Source organism: Jatropha curcas, chromosome 5 (assembly GCF_041381405.1).
Source record: "Jatropha curcas cultivar XTBG-Jc1 chromosome 5, XTBG_Jcur_1.0, whole genome shotgun sequence".
Lineage (NCBI taxonomy): Eukaryota > Viridiplantae > Streptophyta > Magnoliopsida > Malpighiales > Euphorbiaceae > Jatropha > Jatropha curcas.
Genome location: NC_143155.1, coordinates 22,766,506 through 22,784,052, shown reverse-complemented (window position 1 = coordinate 22,784,052; position 17,547 = coordinate 22,766,506). Strand labels below are relative to the sequence as shown.

The following is a 17,547-nucleotide window of genomic DNA, read 5'->3' as shown; positions in this document are numbered from 1 at the left end:
TGTTTGGAGGGGTATAATGTCTTCTAATATGGTCTTGAAACATAGAGTTAGGTGGAGGGTTGGCAATGGTAGGCGTATTAATATTATAAAGGACCCTTGGTTACCCATTGATGGAGTCTTTTATGTGGAGGATGGTAGTCTCTTTATTGATCATAATCTCTTGGTGAAAGATCTTTTGGTGGAGGGGGAGAGGAAATGGGATGTGACAAAGATTATTAATCTTTTTTCTTTGAGGGATATCCACACTATTCTTGATATTCCCCTTAGTGTAAGAGATTTGGAGGATGAGCTAATTTGGCATTATGATAAGAAGGGTAATTTTAGTGTCAAATCTTGTTATTATCTTGCCTTGAGGGTGTTGGGAAGGGGTGATGAGAGCATAGAAGGTAAAGGGTGGGGGAGTATCTGGAAGTTGAATGTCGCACCAAAAGTTAGAGATTTCATTTGGAGAACTTTGCGCAACTTATTGCCTACTCGACGGAGATTGAGAAGGTGGGGTGTGAATGTGGACACCATATGACCTTATTGTGATTTGGAGGAGGATGTTAATCATGCATTATTATTGTGCAAAAAGGTGTTAGAGGTTTGGAAGGTGTGTAGGGTGGAGGAAGCTTTTACTAACTTTTCTTTTAAAACTCTTTATTTACAGGTTTTGAAGCAAAACAATAACGAAAAGTTAGCTTTTATCACTTATGTCGCATGGAGTGTATGGGAAGCTAGGAACAAATTTCTTTGGCAACAAATGGATTGGACTCCTTTAAATGTTAGTGCTACTGCTTCTATTCTTTTTCAAGACTTCAAGAATGCCTTGGTGCAATCGCAAATGCCCCAGGTACAAATTTCGCAAGTAACAACTGCTATTACCGATCTGGGAGAATGGACTTGCCACGTGGATACTGTTGTTTTTTCTAATATACGATCAGCGGGTATAGGGGGCCATTTTTGAAGACAATGAATGATACTTTTTGCGTGCTGTTTCAAGCTTCTACGAAGGTAAGCCATCTCCACTTATGGCAGAAGGTTTGGGCCTGTGATTCACTTTACAGTTTATAGCTCGGCATATTCAGGGCGCAGGTACTATTCTAATAGATTCTCAAAGTATTTTTAATGCTCTTTCGTCAAAGATTAGAGATATAAGTGAGTTGGGTATAGTTATTTCTAATTGTATTTTGTTATTAGCCTCCATTCCACTAGTCAAAGTTCGTTGGATTCGAAGACACGATAATATAGGTGCTCATTGTCTAGCTAGAGCGTCCTATCGTTTTAATCATGTTCATATCTGGGACTCAGTGCTGGACTGTTTGATGGATTATTTTTCCTCGAGATAATTTATGATAATTCTTCTCTTTAAAAAAAAAAAGCATCTACTCAGTAATACTAGTTGTTTTAACAGTTATTAGTTATTTAGTACTTATTAATTGTTTTAGCGGTTATTAGTCGTTAAATATGAGCTATTAGATGTGTGTATATACATATATCATATTTATCGTTGCTGTTTTCGCCGGTCGTCGTCGCTGCCAATCGCCGTCATCACGGTGGCTAACCGTCGGTCGTCAATTGTTGTCGCCAATCGTCATCGTTATAGTTGAATCACATAAGTTGTATAAGGATAATTTGAAATTACCGATTTATTTTTGATCAATATTGACATTCTCTTAATTTTTATATTATTTTTTGGCACTGCGTTAATTTAGAAATTTAATTTCTGACATTTGTTAAGTTGCCCATAAAAAAAATCTCAAAATTAAATTTGTGAAAATAAGAATTTTTTTTTCCAAAATTTTGTAAAACGAGAAAAAATACAAATGAGATATAGAGTTTAAAATTTTTTTTTTTTTGTTTTCGACGTAAAATATAGACATAGACATATATATATATATATAGAGAGAGAGAGAGAGAGAGATTTATGCGTAGAATAAAACTGCCATATACTATCCATGACTTCTTTTTTTTTTTTTTTTGACATCGAAATATTTAAATTTTATTTTTAAATAAGTATGATTCTTTTTGTATATTTTCATCGCTTTTGGATAGCTAAATAAATTATGGTTTTATACATCAGAAAAATATATTATTTAAACTTAAAAAAATTGTAGTCCAAAAAAAAAATATCCAAAATGTTATTTAAATATTAATGTAAAATTAGAATAACAAGTTAATGACAAAATAAAGTGTTTTCTGTTTTGGGATTTATGTTTGATTTGTACATAAAATCAATAAAATGGGTATTAATCAGTCAATGAGTTAGCAGTCAAACAGAAGAAATACCCGCCAAAAATTTTTTTCTTTTGGTAAATATCCACCAATAATTTAGTCCGTCAAGTCTTCTACCTATTGACGTGGCACAATATGATTGGACAATCTCAACATTCCAAATATAGAAGCAAAGCAGCTTATAGAGGGTAGGTAGTTAAATATGGCGCGAAGTTAGTTACAATAAAAAACCCTTAATTCTCGCATCCTCTTCGTTGTCAGATTTGCCCAAGTCGATCTCTAATTCCCATTTCCTATTTTCAATTTTTTCTTTTGACCCTCTTCGATCCTTTCTCCTTCTCCGACAGAGATTTTTTTTTTTTTTTTCTGAAAAAGCAGCAGAAATTCGGGTCTCAAATATTTCTTTTTTCTTCTCTTTTCAAAGTCAATTTAAAATCTGTAATGTAGGTTTGTTTGATTATATTAATTCTTTTTATTTCCAGTTTTAATTTTGACTCATCTTCCATTATTTTTTTACCGTAAATATGGATTGACGAGGTTTTATCATAGGAGAAGATCCGGATCGCCGGTGGAATTCCGGCGATCATTTCCAAAGGGTTTCCATTGGTCAAAACCGTCTGGCGTCGTAAAGGTAATTAATTATCTTTAGATATGACATCTTCTTTTCTCTAATTATTATTGAATTTTTCGTTCATAAGTGTGTTAGAATATTGATGAAATTGTTATTTATTAAACATTAGTTAGAATATAGCGGAAATTTATAATTTAACAAAGCTACCAAATAATTTTTACATTTGATAAATAAAAATCATTATGTCTTTATAATTAAAAATGCAGTCGTTGAATTAAATGAATGGAACTGTCATATCTCAAATTCTATGTTGCTAATTAGAAGGAATATAGAGTTCATTTAATATATAATTGGTAAAAACAACAACAATAAACTAAAACTACTCAAAATTTATAAGAATTTAGATTGTTGGTGGATAATGCTTAAGTTACATTTTATTTATTATGAATTTTAGAAGTAAATAAATAAAAATGAGTGAAGATAGTCAATTTATATTCTTAAAATATAAAAAATTTAAGTATTAATTTTATTAACGTAATACTTTAAAATCTCGTCTTAGTATTATTTGATTCAACATATATTATATGTTCTTTTTGTATTATTTTGTTAAGTTTAATTATTATAATATTTTTACAATCTAAAATATAATTCTTAATCTATTTTTGGTAATATTTAATCTAATAAAAAAATAAGTAAATAATTAATTTTAAATTATAACATTTTAAAACATTTATATGTAATATTTGGACTTATACTTAGTAACAATTATGTTTTTGCAATGAACAAAAATTGAAAAAGCTGAAATGGGTTTGGTATTTCATAGATGACTTATTAACAAATAATTATGTAAGAGAACCAAATATATATTTCCAAGGACTTGCTAGTAATTAGGCAAAGGGGCAATCTGTAATTTTTGGGTATATAAGCCCCATTCTTCCATGTTAATGTCATTTTTCCAATCATCATAATATTAACGGCAAGCAATATTCAGATTTAAACTAATTTTTTCCTTATTTACTTGTTCTATATTCGATTTAATACTATCAACATTATTTTGTATTTTCAGTTAAATGGGATTGAAAGACGGAAATGGAAGTCATAAGCAGTCAAATTTGAATGTAGAGGATGCTGAAAGGAACGGAATCAGTAATTCGAATTCAACTAAGGAAAACACAAAACATGATGATGGTGTTGTTGGGTCTGGACCTCAAAACGGTGAAAATTTAAAGAAAAATGAAGATAATTTGCCGGCAAAAGAAAAATTATATAAAGATGGAAAAGAAGATGATGATTTAGATGATTCTCAAAGTTCTTCTTTTGGTTCATCTTTATCTTTGAAAGTGCCTTCTTCTGATGATGATTATCCGTTGTCATCTCCGTCTTCTTCATCAACTACATTCTCACTGCGAAAAGATGTATTGCAAAAGCACAATAATATTCAACAAGGTTTTAATAAGAGAAAGAATAATAATAATGTTGCTTTCGCTGCAGTAGAAGATCGTGAAGATAAGGCGTCACAAAGTAAATCTTCAATATCAGTAGAATCAGAGACTAGCTCTTTAGAGTCACTAACATTTCCAGTTTCTGACTTAAAGGCTGTTATGAAATCCCCTCCTCCACTTCAACTTATGGATAAAGCAGGAGCAGGATATGATCCTCAAAGGATTCCATCAAATGTATTTGAAGCAAGTGTATCTATGGCGACAGTTGATTGGAGTGCTGCTTCTAATGAGTCTTTATTTAGCCTTCAGATAGGAACTAGTTTTGCTAGAGAGCGCATTCCTCTGGGTGAAAATAAGCATGGAGTTTCCTCTCGTATTTCAATTGCAGAGACAGGTAATCGTCCTTCAGTTAATACAGAGAAGGAAAAGAAAAATAAGAGTATTAAGATCGGTAAAGTAAATGAAGCAGCAGATGAAAATGCAATAACAAAAGCTAACGAAGAAGAAGAAGATCAGAAAGAGGATATTGCAATAGCTAATAACAAAGAAGACAAGAAACAGAAAAATAAAACAACTCTTGTAAAATGGAAATCTACAACCGTTCCTAAAAAACCAGATGCAACTGGAATTTCTGAAGACAGTGCAGGCTCACAGGTGTAAGTATTAATATTGCTATTATCAATTCAGATGTACTCTATCGTACATATATAAAGATGGACATATAAATTTTCCAATTCCAATGCCTTGTCGATGAGGAATATACATTTGTCTGCAGAAAAAAGGAGAACTGTACATGTTCTTCGTCCTACTGTTCGAATTGTAGCCGGGGGTGCTGTTCTAATTGTAGCTGCGCGTCTTGCAATTGTTGGAACTGTACCCAAAACAGATGGTTTTTGTGTGGATTTTGTCAACCTCCCAAATCGTATGCTTCTTACTCTTCACCACCTTTACTTGCTCTGTCTCAAATATTTAATTACATACATGCCTATGCTCATGAAATTCATTTTTTATTAATTTGTGCAGTGTATCAGATGGGGTAAAAGTTTCTCCAAAAGTAGTTTCTAGTGAGCAGCCACCATTGTCAACTTCCCGCAGTTGGTGGAATTGTTTTTCATGCCATTTCTGTAGTTGTTCTTCGTGTAAACCTTGTACTCGTTCTTTTTGCTGCCCATGGAGTTACTATTCATATGACTTTTCTAGTTGTTGTTCATGTAAGCCTTGTAGTTGTCTTTCATGTCAATCTTGTAGTTGTTCTTCATGTTTCCCTTGTAAATTTTCTTCATGTTCCTCATCTAGTTGTTGTTCCTCACGTTTGCCATCCAATTGCTGTTGCTCATGTAACGCATGTAATTTTTCGTGTTCTTCTTGTTGTCCATTTAGATCGATTTCTTGTCGCCTCTGTTGTTGTCCTACATGTCCACATTGCAGTTGTTCGCGTAAGCTATGGAGATGTTCTTGTCATCACAAATGAGAATATAGAATCTTCAAAATTCTATCTGTATATATGTTGATAGATGAACTCTAGGAAGAAACTGTATTTGAGGTGATTATTATTATTATTTTATTTTTTGAGATAATTAATCCATGTATATTTTTTGTTGGAGCTAATTAACATTTTTTGTTGGAGCTAATTAACCCATGTATATTTTTTTTTCTCTCTTTTAATCTATGTTGGAGCTAATATATTCTTTCTCTTTTTTTCAGACATGTATGCCAGAGATATTTATAGCCTCCAAATAATTGAGGCTTCAAGTTTCGAATTTTTGAAAAAAAATATCTAACTGCATGTTGGTAACATTAGGAAAATTTTCTTTCATGCTGACTTAAATGATTATCTACAGTCAAATCGAGTCTGCTGAGGAACTGTGGATTAGGCAGCATCCTGGTATAGAATATGCTGCCTTAAACGTGTGAGAAAAGCTATAAATGCAAATTTATTAGCTTTAAATTATTTGGGATTTTTTCTATTTATTTTGTTGGATTAAAAATGGTAATATGCAAGATATGATGGCTATAAGTGTAAATATTCTAGTTAAAATAAAATATGTTTAATAATTAGATAAGTTGATATCATCCTCCAAATCATTTTAGCTCTAATTGTAATCATCAATAATTAATTTTAATTTATTATAGAGCTAAATAAACTGGTATTAAAAAAAAACTTTGTTACTGTGGTTGTTGGACTAGCTAAACGACAACGCTTTCACTTTAAAAGAGGAATGAAGTCAATATTGTCGACCCGATTCCATTTTTTAAAAAGGTGCTGACGTCCTAACCAACAACCGTAACGGTAACCCTTTGGGGCCCATAATATCCAACTAGACAAATTACTAGTTGCCACGTGGATAACTGAGTGTGGGACCCACTGGCTGCCGTGTCTTGAAGTAGTGATGCATTAATTGACCGGACATGGGCCCCACGCTCACAAGTAAAGTCTACCGGACCCCGCACTATAGACTTGCAATTTACATAAAAAATGAAACTAAAAATAAGAAAGCTGGTCTTTCTTTCATATGTAGACTGGAAGTTTACAGGAAACTAACAATATAAGCCTTGTAGAACCAGTAGCAGGAGTAGTCAAGAAGAAGAAATAGAAGAAGGAACAAGCATTCTTTTTTTTTTCCTCCAAAAAAAAGTTTTTTTTTTTCCTATAACAAATAAATCTATTTTGTGTTCTCATAATTTCTCACTATTTCTGGAGGAAATGAAGAAAATTCCTTTTCCGGAGCTCGTTATCTTATGCTTGCTATGTTTTTGCTCTTCACTTTCCGCGAAAGTGCTTCCCGAGAAAGAAATTCTGTTGGAATTCAAGTCCCTTGTTTCTGATTCTCATGGGATTCTCTCTAGCTGGAATTCTAGCAGCAGTGATCACTGTTCATGGCTTGGTGTCTCATGTAACTCAGAATCTAGGGTTATTTCGCTCAACATCATGGGCGGTGAAAGGTATGAAGGTAATTCGCAAGCTCTTTCTTGTTCAAATTCTTTACAGTTTCCATTTCGTAGATTTGGAATAAAGAGAAGATGCTCTGATTCTGTTGGGAAATTAAAGGGAAAGTTAACACCTTTGATTGGACAACTTAGTCAGCTTAGGGTTTTGTCTCTGCCTTATAATGAATTTAGTGGTGATATTCCTTTGGCAATATGGGAATTAGAGAATTTGCAAGTGCTTGATCTTGAAGGAAATTTGTTCACTGGGAAATTGCCTTTTGGATTTGTTGGGTTAAGGAAATTGAGAATTTTGAATCTTGGGTTTAATAGACTTGATGGGGAGATTCTTAGTTCTTTGTCAAAATGTGTGGGTTTACAGGTTTTGAATTTAGCTGGTAATAACCTGAAGGGGTCAATCCCTACTTTTGTTGGTAGTTTCTTTAAGCTGAGAGGGCTTTATTTGGCTAATAATGCGCTTAATGGAACTGTTCCGGATATCTTTGGAAGTAAATGCCGGTATCTTCAGCATCTTGATCTGTCTGGAAATGCCCTTTTTGGTGGCATTCCTCGTAGTTTGGGAGAATGTCAACGGTTGAAAACACTTTTGTTGTTTTCGAATAGGTTGAATGGTGAGGTTCCTCGTGAGTTCGGTCAGCTTCATAGACTTGAAGTTTTTGACATTTCAAGAAATTTCATTGGTGGTGTAATTCCTGCTGATCTTGGCAACTGTATTAATTTGTCGGTTCTTGTCCTTTCAAGCGTCTTTGAAACGTGGCCAAATGATAGAAATAAGAATGGAAATGAATTGGTTCAGTTGCCAAATGTTGGTAATGATGAGTACAATCATTTCCAAGGATTTATTCCTGCAGAGATTACAACCCTTCCTAAGCTGAGAGTGCTTTGGGCTCCTGGAGCGGCTTTTGGAGGAAGGCTTCCAAACAATTGGGGTAGCTGTGAGAGCTTGGAAATGGTGAACTTAGCTCATAATGGTTTAAGTGGGGAAATAAATGGAGTTTTTGAGAAATGCAAGAAGCTCTCCTACCTTGATTTGAATTCAAATAGGCTTACTGGGAAGCTTGACAGGAAGCTTCCAGTTCCTTGTATGACTGTATTTGATGTTAGTCATAACCTCATGTCTGGCTCCATCACCAGATTTAATTGCAGTGCTTGCTCGCGTGTATCACCCTCTAGTTCAGCGCTCATAAAAGTCTATGACCCATCACATGCATACATTTCTTTCTTCATGTACAAAACTCGCCTTGTGAACCATCTGCCATTCTCTGTTGCCAATTTGGCAATAATTCACAATTTTGGTGGAAACAACTTCACTGGTCCAATCAATTGGCTGCCAATTGCACCGGAGAGATTGGAAGAGCAGACTGATTATGCTTTTCTTGCCAGTGGAAACAAGCTTACTGGACCATTTCCCGGAAGCTTACTTGGAAAGTGCAATAAATTGCATGGAATGATTATTAATGTTAGCAGAAACAAAATATCTGGTTTTTTACCTTGGAAGATTGGTTTGATGTGTAGATCTCTAAGATATCTGGATGCCTCTGAGAATCAAATTTCGGGATCAATACCCCAAAGTCTCGGGGATTTGAAATTTCTTTCTTACCTTGACTTGAGCAGGAACAAACTGCAAGGTCAAATCCCAGCTAGTTTTTATCAGTTAAAGCACATGTTGTTGGCGGGTAACAACCTGACTAGTGTTATCCCATCTAGTCTGAGGGATTTCAAGCAGAATGCCTCTGGTTCCACTAATGTGAGATTACTGTCCTCAGATCTCATATCAGAGCCATTGCCCTTGAAGGGAAAAGTGATGAACTGCAGCAATGCCCTTGGAAATCATTTTCCCAACTCTTGCGATACTTATATACAGGCCGCATCATCTCCCAATCCAGGAGCAAGTAATGGAAATCAAGCTAGGAACGCAACTGCTCAACCAGAAACCACAAGCAAGAGTAATGGTTTTAAGCCCATTGAGATTGCATCAATAGCATCTGCATCAGCTGTTGTTTCTGTCCTTCTAGTTCTAGTAATTCTTTTCTTTTACACAAGAAAATGGGTCCGAGCTGCTAGGGTTCAGGTTAATGAACCAAAGCAAATTACAGGTTTTGTTAACATTGGGGTCCCGTTATTATATGAGAATATTGTAGAAGCAACTGGGAACTTCAATGCAAGCAACTGCATTGGGAATGGAGGCTTTGGTGCCACTTACAAGGCTGAAATTTCTCCAGGGACACTAGTGGCTGTCAAGAAGCTTGCTCTTGGAAGGTTTCAAGGTGTTCAACAATTCCATGCTGAGATAAAGGCCCTGGGAAGGGTGAGGCACCCTAATCTGGTAACTTTAATAGGATATCATGCCAGTGAATCTGAGATGTTTCTCATCTATAATTATTTGCCCGGAGGTAATCTGGAAGATTTTATTAAGGTAAGATCACCATTAGCAGCTAGTTGGAAGGTTCTTCACAAGATTGCCTTAGATATCGCCTCTGCACTTGCTTATCTTCATCATCAATGTGCTCCTCGAGTTCTACACCGTGATGTCAAGCCAAGTAACATATTGTTGGATAATGACTTAAATGCCTATTTGTCTGACTTTGGGTTATCTAGGCTCTTGGGAACTTCTGAAACACATGCGACAACTGGTGTGGCTGGAACATTTGGGTACGTTGCACCAGAATATGCTATGACCTGTCGGGTGTCTGAGAAGGCTGATGTTTACAGCTATGGCGTCGTTCTGCTTGAGCTGATATCAGATAAGAAAGCATTGGATCCTTCATTTTCTGTGCATGAAAATGGTTTCAATATCGTTTCCTGGGCCTGCATGCTTTTGCAACATGGCCGAGCAAAGGATGTCTTCACTGCTGGGCTATGGGAGTCAGGCCCCCAAGATGATCTGGTGGAAATGCTGCACTTGGCTGTTAAATGTACAATTGAAACGCTCTCAAGCAGGCCTACCATGAGACAAGTTGTCCAACAATTGAAGCAAATCCAACCTTCTTGATGCCTGCGGACGATGACCGATGGAGGTGTAAAGCCGAGTATACAAGGTATGATATGAGTAGAAGAAATGCAGCTTGTAAGTTGTACATTTGCTGCAAAGACCATGTCAGGATTTCATTTTATGCTGTAATGTACGTCTGTAGGCGTCTCTTCTTGCATTAGGTCAATGGAAATTTTCGTAGGAACAACAGTTACATGCAGAGCATAGCATAGAATTCGATAATTGTGTTTCTGTCTGGGAAATCATCTTAGTACAAGTAAAAAAATTTTCTTTTTACTCCAAAATGAAGAGAGAAATATTATAAACTAAGCTGATAAAATAATTCATTCTGATTTTTTTGACAAGATTTCAACAAAGAATTTATTAATATGCATCCAATACGGTTCATTACTGCTAATTGTTCTTAAAGGATCTTTGCAAGATTTGGTTAAACATAATTATAAGATAATTATTTCATAATATTTAATTAAAATATGATAGAAGTAAGAATGTTTGGGAACAAAATACCTTTGATGGCAATCTTAATAAAGGCATAAGGAGAAATACAGTTGGCCCACTACGGAAAGTCAACTTAGCACCCTATCCAATTGGTCAATGAAGGTTTTAAAAAAATGGAAAAAAAATATAATAAGAAAATTAAAACAAACCGACCATTACTTAGTCAAGGTATCAGTATTTTTTTGACCGAAGAATATTATATTAATATTTTTATTGTTTAAATTAAATGTAGTGAAAACCGAAGATTAGTGCGGTTTGATTAGCAATACTGGGTTCAGGTGTACAAGATAATAATTCTAATTGTAAAGTATGAGTCAATTAGCATTATTTTTTTTTTTTTGTAATTATCAGAAATTTGTCAAACATTATACTAATTGCAACCAAATCTTATCAAGATTGATTGTATTCTTTATTTTTTTATTTTTTTGGTATGCAGCCTGAAAATTTTAAATTACCTAAACCTAAAGATAGTTTCCACGTTAGCCTACCCTAATTTAGAAATTCATTTAGGAATTGAGTTGACAAGAATATAGGTAAAGGAAACAAATTCATAAGTTGATTCATGCCCACCATTAATTCTTCCTCATCATCTTACTGAAGAAAAATAAAATACTTGCCATTGGACCGGTAGAAATTAATCATGTTACTAAAAGAAAATAAGATAATAATAATCAACAAACAATGCAACTTTTTGAACGGATGAGTACCCAACAACGGATTCAGCCCAAATAGTTAAGGGAGCCATAAATTTTTTTTTTTTTTTCCAAAAATTTTACTCTAAAAATTTTAAAAATTTTTTAATTTAGGAGAGCCACAGCCCTCTCAAACCCTTGGGTCCGTCCCTGTCAGTACTTGAAAACTAACAAAATATATATATTATCAAAGAAAATCGAAAAAAATGCCTTCAAGTGAATATCTTACTGGTTAACTATGATGTTAGATTACAATTAACACATGCATGCTCAGTTGAAGCAATAGACGAGAAAGAAAGAATGAAAAGTTTAAGAGAGCCTCAAAATGGTCTGAGTTGAAAATCTCATCTAAACATGAAAATTATATTAGTTTTAATTAAATATTAAGTTCCCTTTCAAAAACATGGAAAAGTAATAAAAAAGAATCTAAATCTTCTAAAATTCTCTCTCATTTTCTTTTCCTATTTCACATCCCCATCTTTCTTTCTTTCTTTTTTTTATGGGGTGACATGAATACCGCATTACAAAAAAGAAGTACCAGAAGTATTTACGACAATATGTCTAAGAGGGTGATCGACATCACCTCCGCCTGCATGCTTGACGAACTCTGCTGGGGAGAGAAAGCTGCCATGGCATACACACATTATCCTCACATCCTCTCCCTTACCGTACTTGTATAAAATGCCGTCTACTCTTCTCCCGTTAGGACCATCTCCTACTGTGAAGACACAGGGCATGTCTTCCACAGCATTTGTCCCGATTTGTCTCCCCTTATTTTCCGCAGAGTCAAGCTTCTTCGATGGATTCTCCATCTCGGGTTTGGAGATTCCGGATATGTTTTCATTTGTCTTTGTCCCTACAGTTTCTCGATTGCTTCGATCTTGCAAGGATTGATTACTACCAGGGCTTCTTGCTTCGCCACCACTGCTAGTTCCTGTGATGTATATGAGGAATTATGAGAAGTTAAAACTTCAACCATGAGTTTCACAAAGTTACGGAATTTACAGACCTTCATGCACATACCAGGGAGAGTATTAAAGAAGAAGAAATTAGACAATAAAAAGAAAGTATGTGATACCACTCAAAAAGCTAAAATTCTTTAAGTTAAAAACAAGGTTACTCAGTAACAGCAGCAGAGTTCAAAATAACATATTTCAGTAAACTATGGAACAATTCTCCGTTTTGCTCGAGTATTGTTAAGATCCCCAAAGCAAATCATTTGCCTGAGAAAACGTAGCCCAGTTACTGAGGAAGCAAGTTCAAGGAATGATTACTAGTAATGAGTACTACAAAAATAGACATTTGTCTGATATAAGCAAACTGCATCTCATGGCCACAATTGGACTTGGCATTCTCCATCAGGAAGTCAAACCCATTTTCCTCACTCTGTTCCCCACAATAATTTCCTTCCAAATTTGCAATTCAAGTAAATAGCATTCTTCAAGAATCTGAAATCATGTCACCATACCTCAAAGAATCAACCTGTCAATTTCCCCACAGGTTTCACCCTTCGCCTATTTCATATTTTTCAGTGAGTCCATAAATGATTGAGAAACTCCCTAAGTCCCTCATTCTCTGACAAAATCAATTTTGTTTAATTATAATTGTGCTCCCACAAGCTTTGGTAAATAAATTTCTGAACTTGCCTGATAGCCAAACTCTGAAGAGGTCATTCTCATTTCTAAAGAAAATCTCTACTTCCAACAAAACAAGGCATTAAAAATTCTGCTGAAATGAAAATTTTTTAGACTGAGTACTGGGTAGACCTACAAGCAGTGTGGATGATCACTCAAGAACCTTTAATCGATTCCCAAGCTAATACGCACAGATATTAATAGTCCTGTAAATGAAATTGAGTAAAAAATTAGAATTTGTGTACGTGGTTACTTTGTTTAATAGGATTATCATGTATATTAATCTAATCTCAGTTCACTGCACCATGTCTGACAGTCGGCCTGCAGCCATATGAACTAGCCATCAGCCAGTCTCCTTGGAACAGTTGCATCTTGCAGAAATAGGCAATAGATGAACATTGCTTCAGCCAAAAAATCAAAAAATCAGAGAATATTACCACACTTTTCAAACATCAATCATAGCGGCAGGTGAGATGCCTACCAAAATGGGGATCCTCATGACATTAGCACCGCCAAAAACACAAAAGAGGCAAATTATGCTGACATGATTCATTAAATATTCTTTTCCTTCAGTTCTTCATTAATCCCTTCCTAGAATATCCTGCAAACATGAACTTATGCAATTCACCCCACAAGATGCTCCATTTATCAGATTCTTGCTACCCACCCACTATTAAACAATTTCATTATCCTTCCAGATTGAAATGTCATCCTCCACACATTTTGAATCTCTACTCTGTATATGTACATAGGTTGCCTCAGCATTTCTAAACAACAGTACGACTATCAAAGCAAGACTACGTACAGAATCTCTTCCTCGTGTTGGAACTTTTTGCCCTTCTATTTTATTTGAATCCCCATAGTGGGTGCAGGCATAACCAGAGTTTTTGAATTTCATTACATCACACTCTTGTGATGTCTATGAAATAGAGCTCTAGTCCAAGAAAAACAAGATTCTACTCATTCCATACTAGAAATAATCGCAGGAAATCTTTTGATAACACGGATTCCTATTTGTTCGAATAAAATGCTTAGCTAATTCCATGCATCTAACCAAAAAATCCACAGATGCACTTACCAAAAGCGAGCATCTCGTTAGTTGCTATGGCTGCAAAATCATATTGTCAATATCAGCAATAAATTCATAATATTCATAATGAGAAAATAAATAAATAAATAAATGAAGGTTGAGCACATCGAAGTTCCAGGTCCCAATGCGCTTCAATCAAACAAATGCTTAACCCAAGTGCTCAATCAAGTTGAAATATCAGATCAGGTAGATCAAACATTAGATAACTTCTAGCAATAGCATAAGGGTCAACTGATAGGTTCAAATGCAATCCACCAATCTTATACCAAATTATCAATAAAAGTAAACAAATTTAATTTGAAGTCAGAGCCGGCTAATTCCCACCAATCAAATGGAAATAAATCATTGTTAGCGTCTCCATTGATAAGCTATCTCATTAACTCTCAAATTCCCTGCTTCAAACCAACATAAAATGTTGCCTTCTTTCAAGGCTTAATTCTTTCTTTGCCAAAGTTTTTAAAAACAATTGAACCTGACTTAAATAAGTTGACCTTGACTAGGAGTTGGATTTATCAAAACAAATAAACATCAAAATCTAGCTACTTTTCCCTAATCTCTAAGCAACCAAAATTTTTAACAACACACAAAAGTGGAAATATTCCCCAACTAAAACACAAAGCCTAATCCACAACTAACTCCATCAATTTAACATCACACCAGATTCTACTGCACAACAACCAAACATCAAAATCATCCACTCGAATCCAAAAACTTCCCCAAGAAAATACAGATAGTGAAACCATTAGGCACAATCCATAGTAAAAAAGGAAGGTAAAAAGAAAGGGCGATGAAATAGAACCTTGAATAGGCTTACTCTCCAATTCTGACATACCAGAAGAGCTCCCCCCTTGAGACTCCACAGACCCTTGAGAACCCTGCTGCTGCCCCACCAATCCGTGCAAGGTATTGCACCTATTCACGCTCATTGCCCCAGAAGAGCCCTGCCTAGCCCATGTAGGAATCCAATTCCCTCTGTTCACATTCAAACCCTCCAAATTCAACTCTCCTCTCAAATTCTTTTGCTTCTCACTTCTCCTTCTCTTTGCTTCCAATCTCCTCAAACTCTGCATTTCCTTTCTCTTCCTCCACTCCTCCTCTGTTTCTGTTGGCAAAGAAGATGTCCTCATGAGGACAGGATACGATAAAGGCGGTGTATTGAATGCATCATGCTCTCTCGCTAATGGTATAGAACCAGCTATTGATGATGATCGCGTTAGTTTCTTTGCTGACTTGTCAACCCCAAATCTACCTCCTAGTGACAACCCCAGATTTAGCTCTATCTCCTCTGTTTCTTCTCCTTCACTTGATGGCGTTTTTTGTTGCTGCGTTTCAGTTGACATAAATCTCTGTAGCAGATCTCTTGGGTACCTGTTTATTTCCAAAGACAAACTCTCCATTGCTCTGCTACTCCTGCTGCTGCTACCTCTATTTCTATTTTCATTCTCTTCACTCATACTTCCTAAAATAAAAACAGTGACGAGCTTTTTCACTGGATTAGATAGTATTTTTTAGACGATGAAACATAGCATAAAATAATAAAAGCGAAGAAGAGTGAGTACTTGATCTCACTCAGACAACCCATGAGTAAAAAAATTCAAAAAACATGATTTTTGTCGTCTTTCCAAAGAATTAATAGAGTTGAATTCAAGCAAAAAGCGTTTCAATTAAAACCCAAGTCACAAGACAGAAACGTTTCTGCTTTTCCATTATTCTCTGAAAATACAGAATTACCAGATAAGCAATAACTCATTGCAAAAATAATAAAAACAAATAACTGAAAAAGAAAAAGAAAAACAGAAACAGAAAGTAGTGAGTGTGGATAATTGAAGAAGAAGGAGAGAAAGAAAAAAGAGAAGAAGAAATACAGAAGCAGAAAGAAGAGAGAGAAGACATTGGGTTACAGAGAGAAAAATGGAAAAAAAAATATATTTATCGAGTGACGAAATTGCCCTTGACGTTAGAGAAGAAAAGGGCCTGGGAGAGAGCCAAGTGGCGATCATGAGAGGCGGCAGAGAGACACGTGGGTATGACTGACACAAACCTTTTCTACTTCTTAACATTTGTTTAATAATTTTATTTGTTAATTATAATGTTTTTGTTTTGTCCTTTTGGAGTCTATGTTAGTACTCAAAGACAAGTTGCGCTTTCGGAGTGGACGCGTGTCCAGATGGAATTAAAGCAAGGAAAAGTGGCCACGTGTCGTTCAGTTTAGGCGTCTGGGAATTTGACACGTGTATGCTATGCTTTTGGGATTGTAACCCGTGAGGATACGTTGTAGATTTTGGTAGTCGTCTCTGTCTTTTGGTTGGATTAGTTCGGTCTCTCCAAGCTTGCTGTCTCCGTTTCTGTCCTGTGTCTATGGTTCCTTATTACTTTTTGCGGTTCGGTTCGGTTCGGTTCGGTTCGATTTGATTCGATTTTCAATATGCTATAGATGTGGATCTGCCAGGCTAATTAAGGTTTTCCAAACTTTGGAAAGAACTGAAAACTGAACCAAAGCGAATTGTTCTCAGTTTTCAGTGCAGTTATTTAGTTTTCAATTTCGACTTCAATTTTCAATCTTCTATATTTCAGTGTTAAGTTTTGGTATTAACAATTACTATAAAAACACTTATTTTCTGAGTAAAATCAAACTGTTTAATTAAATTAATGTATACCAAACTAAAGGGTTTTATTCAATTTTTCGAATTTACTTTGGTTTAATCAATTTTAAGAAAATCTATTTTTGATTTTTTGTGGTTTGATTCATAACCGAACCGCCCCTTTGCTAATGTCCAATTATCGTACATTCTTTTCAAAAAAACAATGTACTTCGTGATCATTACAAGATTTTGGATGTTATATCAAATGCCATTTGAGATAAATTATCAATTGTACTTGAAAATGAATTATTTTTGACCGAAGAAAATAAATATTATTTTCATATAATTATCAATGATATCATTTAGATAACTATAAATTCTCTGCTTGCAAAAATGAAATTACATTGCAAATTCTTGAAATTAATTTTGGTTAAAGGGTTTATAAGGAAACAATAATATTTTTGTACTGTTATCAATATATAGTATTATTTAGACCACAACTCTCTTTTGAAAAAAAAAAAAAAAAAATTACATTGCAGTTTTACTACTCCTCTATCTACTCTAATCAATTGAATCTTTAATTTTGTTATTTAAAAATTTACCCCTTAAGTACGAGTTAAAAAAACATTTTTTGTCTTTGAATTTTTGCTTAAAAAGATATATAACCTCGTAAGCAATAACAGATTATCAAAGAGTAAAAGACTTAAACGCACTCGGTGTATAAACCTATTTACATACTAAATCAATTACAAATATTATTTTTATTCAAATAATTTTAACTGTACACTCAAAAGAAACAGTAATATTTTTAGAAAAAAAAAAATTTGAAGTAGGCAAGAAATTTTCTATGAGAGATAGATACTCTTTCTCAGAGTAAAGATACTCC

At 34.7% G+C, this 17,547-nt stretch overlaps 3 protein-coding genes across 6 annotated transcripts; 2 read left to right on the top strand and 1 right to left on the bottom strand.

Annotated features, from left to right (window-relative positions):
* Positions 1-2,489: 2,489 nt before the first annotated feature.
* LOC119369600 (uncharacterized) lies at positions 2,490-5,804 on the top strand. The gene is made up of 4 exons (XM_037636141.2): positions 2,490-2,845; positions 3,852-4,883; positions 5,003-5,149; positions 5,251-5,804. The coding sequence occupies exons 2-4, from the start codon at positions 3,856-3,858 to the stop codon at positions 5,696-5,698; spliced, it is 1,623 nt and encodes a 540-aa protein (XP_037492069.1). The 5' UTR covers positions 2,490-2,845; positions 3,852-3,855; the 3' UTR covers positions 5,699-5,804.
* A 914-nt stretch (positions 5,805-6,718) lies between these two features.
* On the top strand, positions 6,719-10,449 carry LOC105630551 (LRR receptor-like serine/threonine-protein kinase RPK2). Its single transcript, XM_012212397.4, has one exon. The coding sequence runs from the start codon at positions 6,932-6,934 to the stop codon at positions 10,163-10,165; it is 3,234 nt and encodes a 1,077-aa protein (XP_012067787.1). The 5' UTR covers positions 6,719-6,931; the 3' UTR covers positions 10,166-10,449.
* A 1,237-nt stretch (positions 10,450-11,686) lies between these two features.
* AFP1 (ABI five binding protein) lies at positions 11,687-16,522 on the bottom strand. 4 transcript variants are annotated; one of them, XM_012212398.4, is made up of 3 exons: positions 14,879-16,522; positions 14,068-14,097; positions 11,687-12,289 (listed from the first exon to the last, which is right to left on the bottom strand). In XM_012212398.4, the coding sequence occupies exons 1-3, from the start codon at positions 15,531-15,533 to the stop codon at positions 11,877-11,879; spliced, it is 1,098 nt and encodes a 365-aa protein (XP_012067788.1). In that variant the 5' UTR covers positions 15,534-16,522; the 3' UTR covers positions 11,687-11,876. The 4 variants fall into 4 exon arrangements, with proteins under 4 accessions (XP_012067788.1, XP_020533705.1, XP_012067789.1 ...); XM_020678046.3 differs by having other exon boundaries at positions 14,912-16,522; XM_012212399.4 differs by lacking the exon at positions 14,068-14,097.
* Between the last annotated feature and the right edge of the window lie 1,025 nt (positions 16,523-17,547).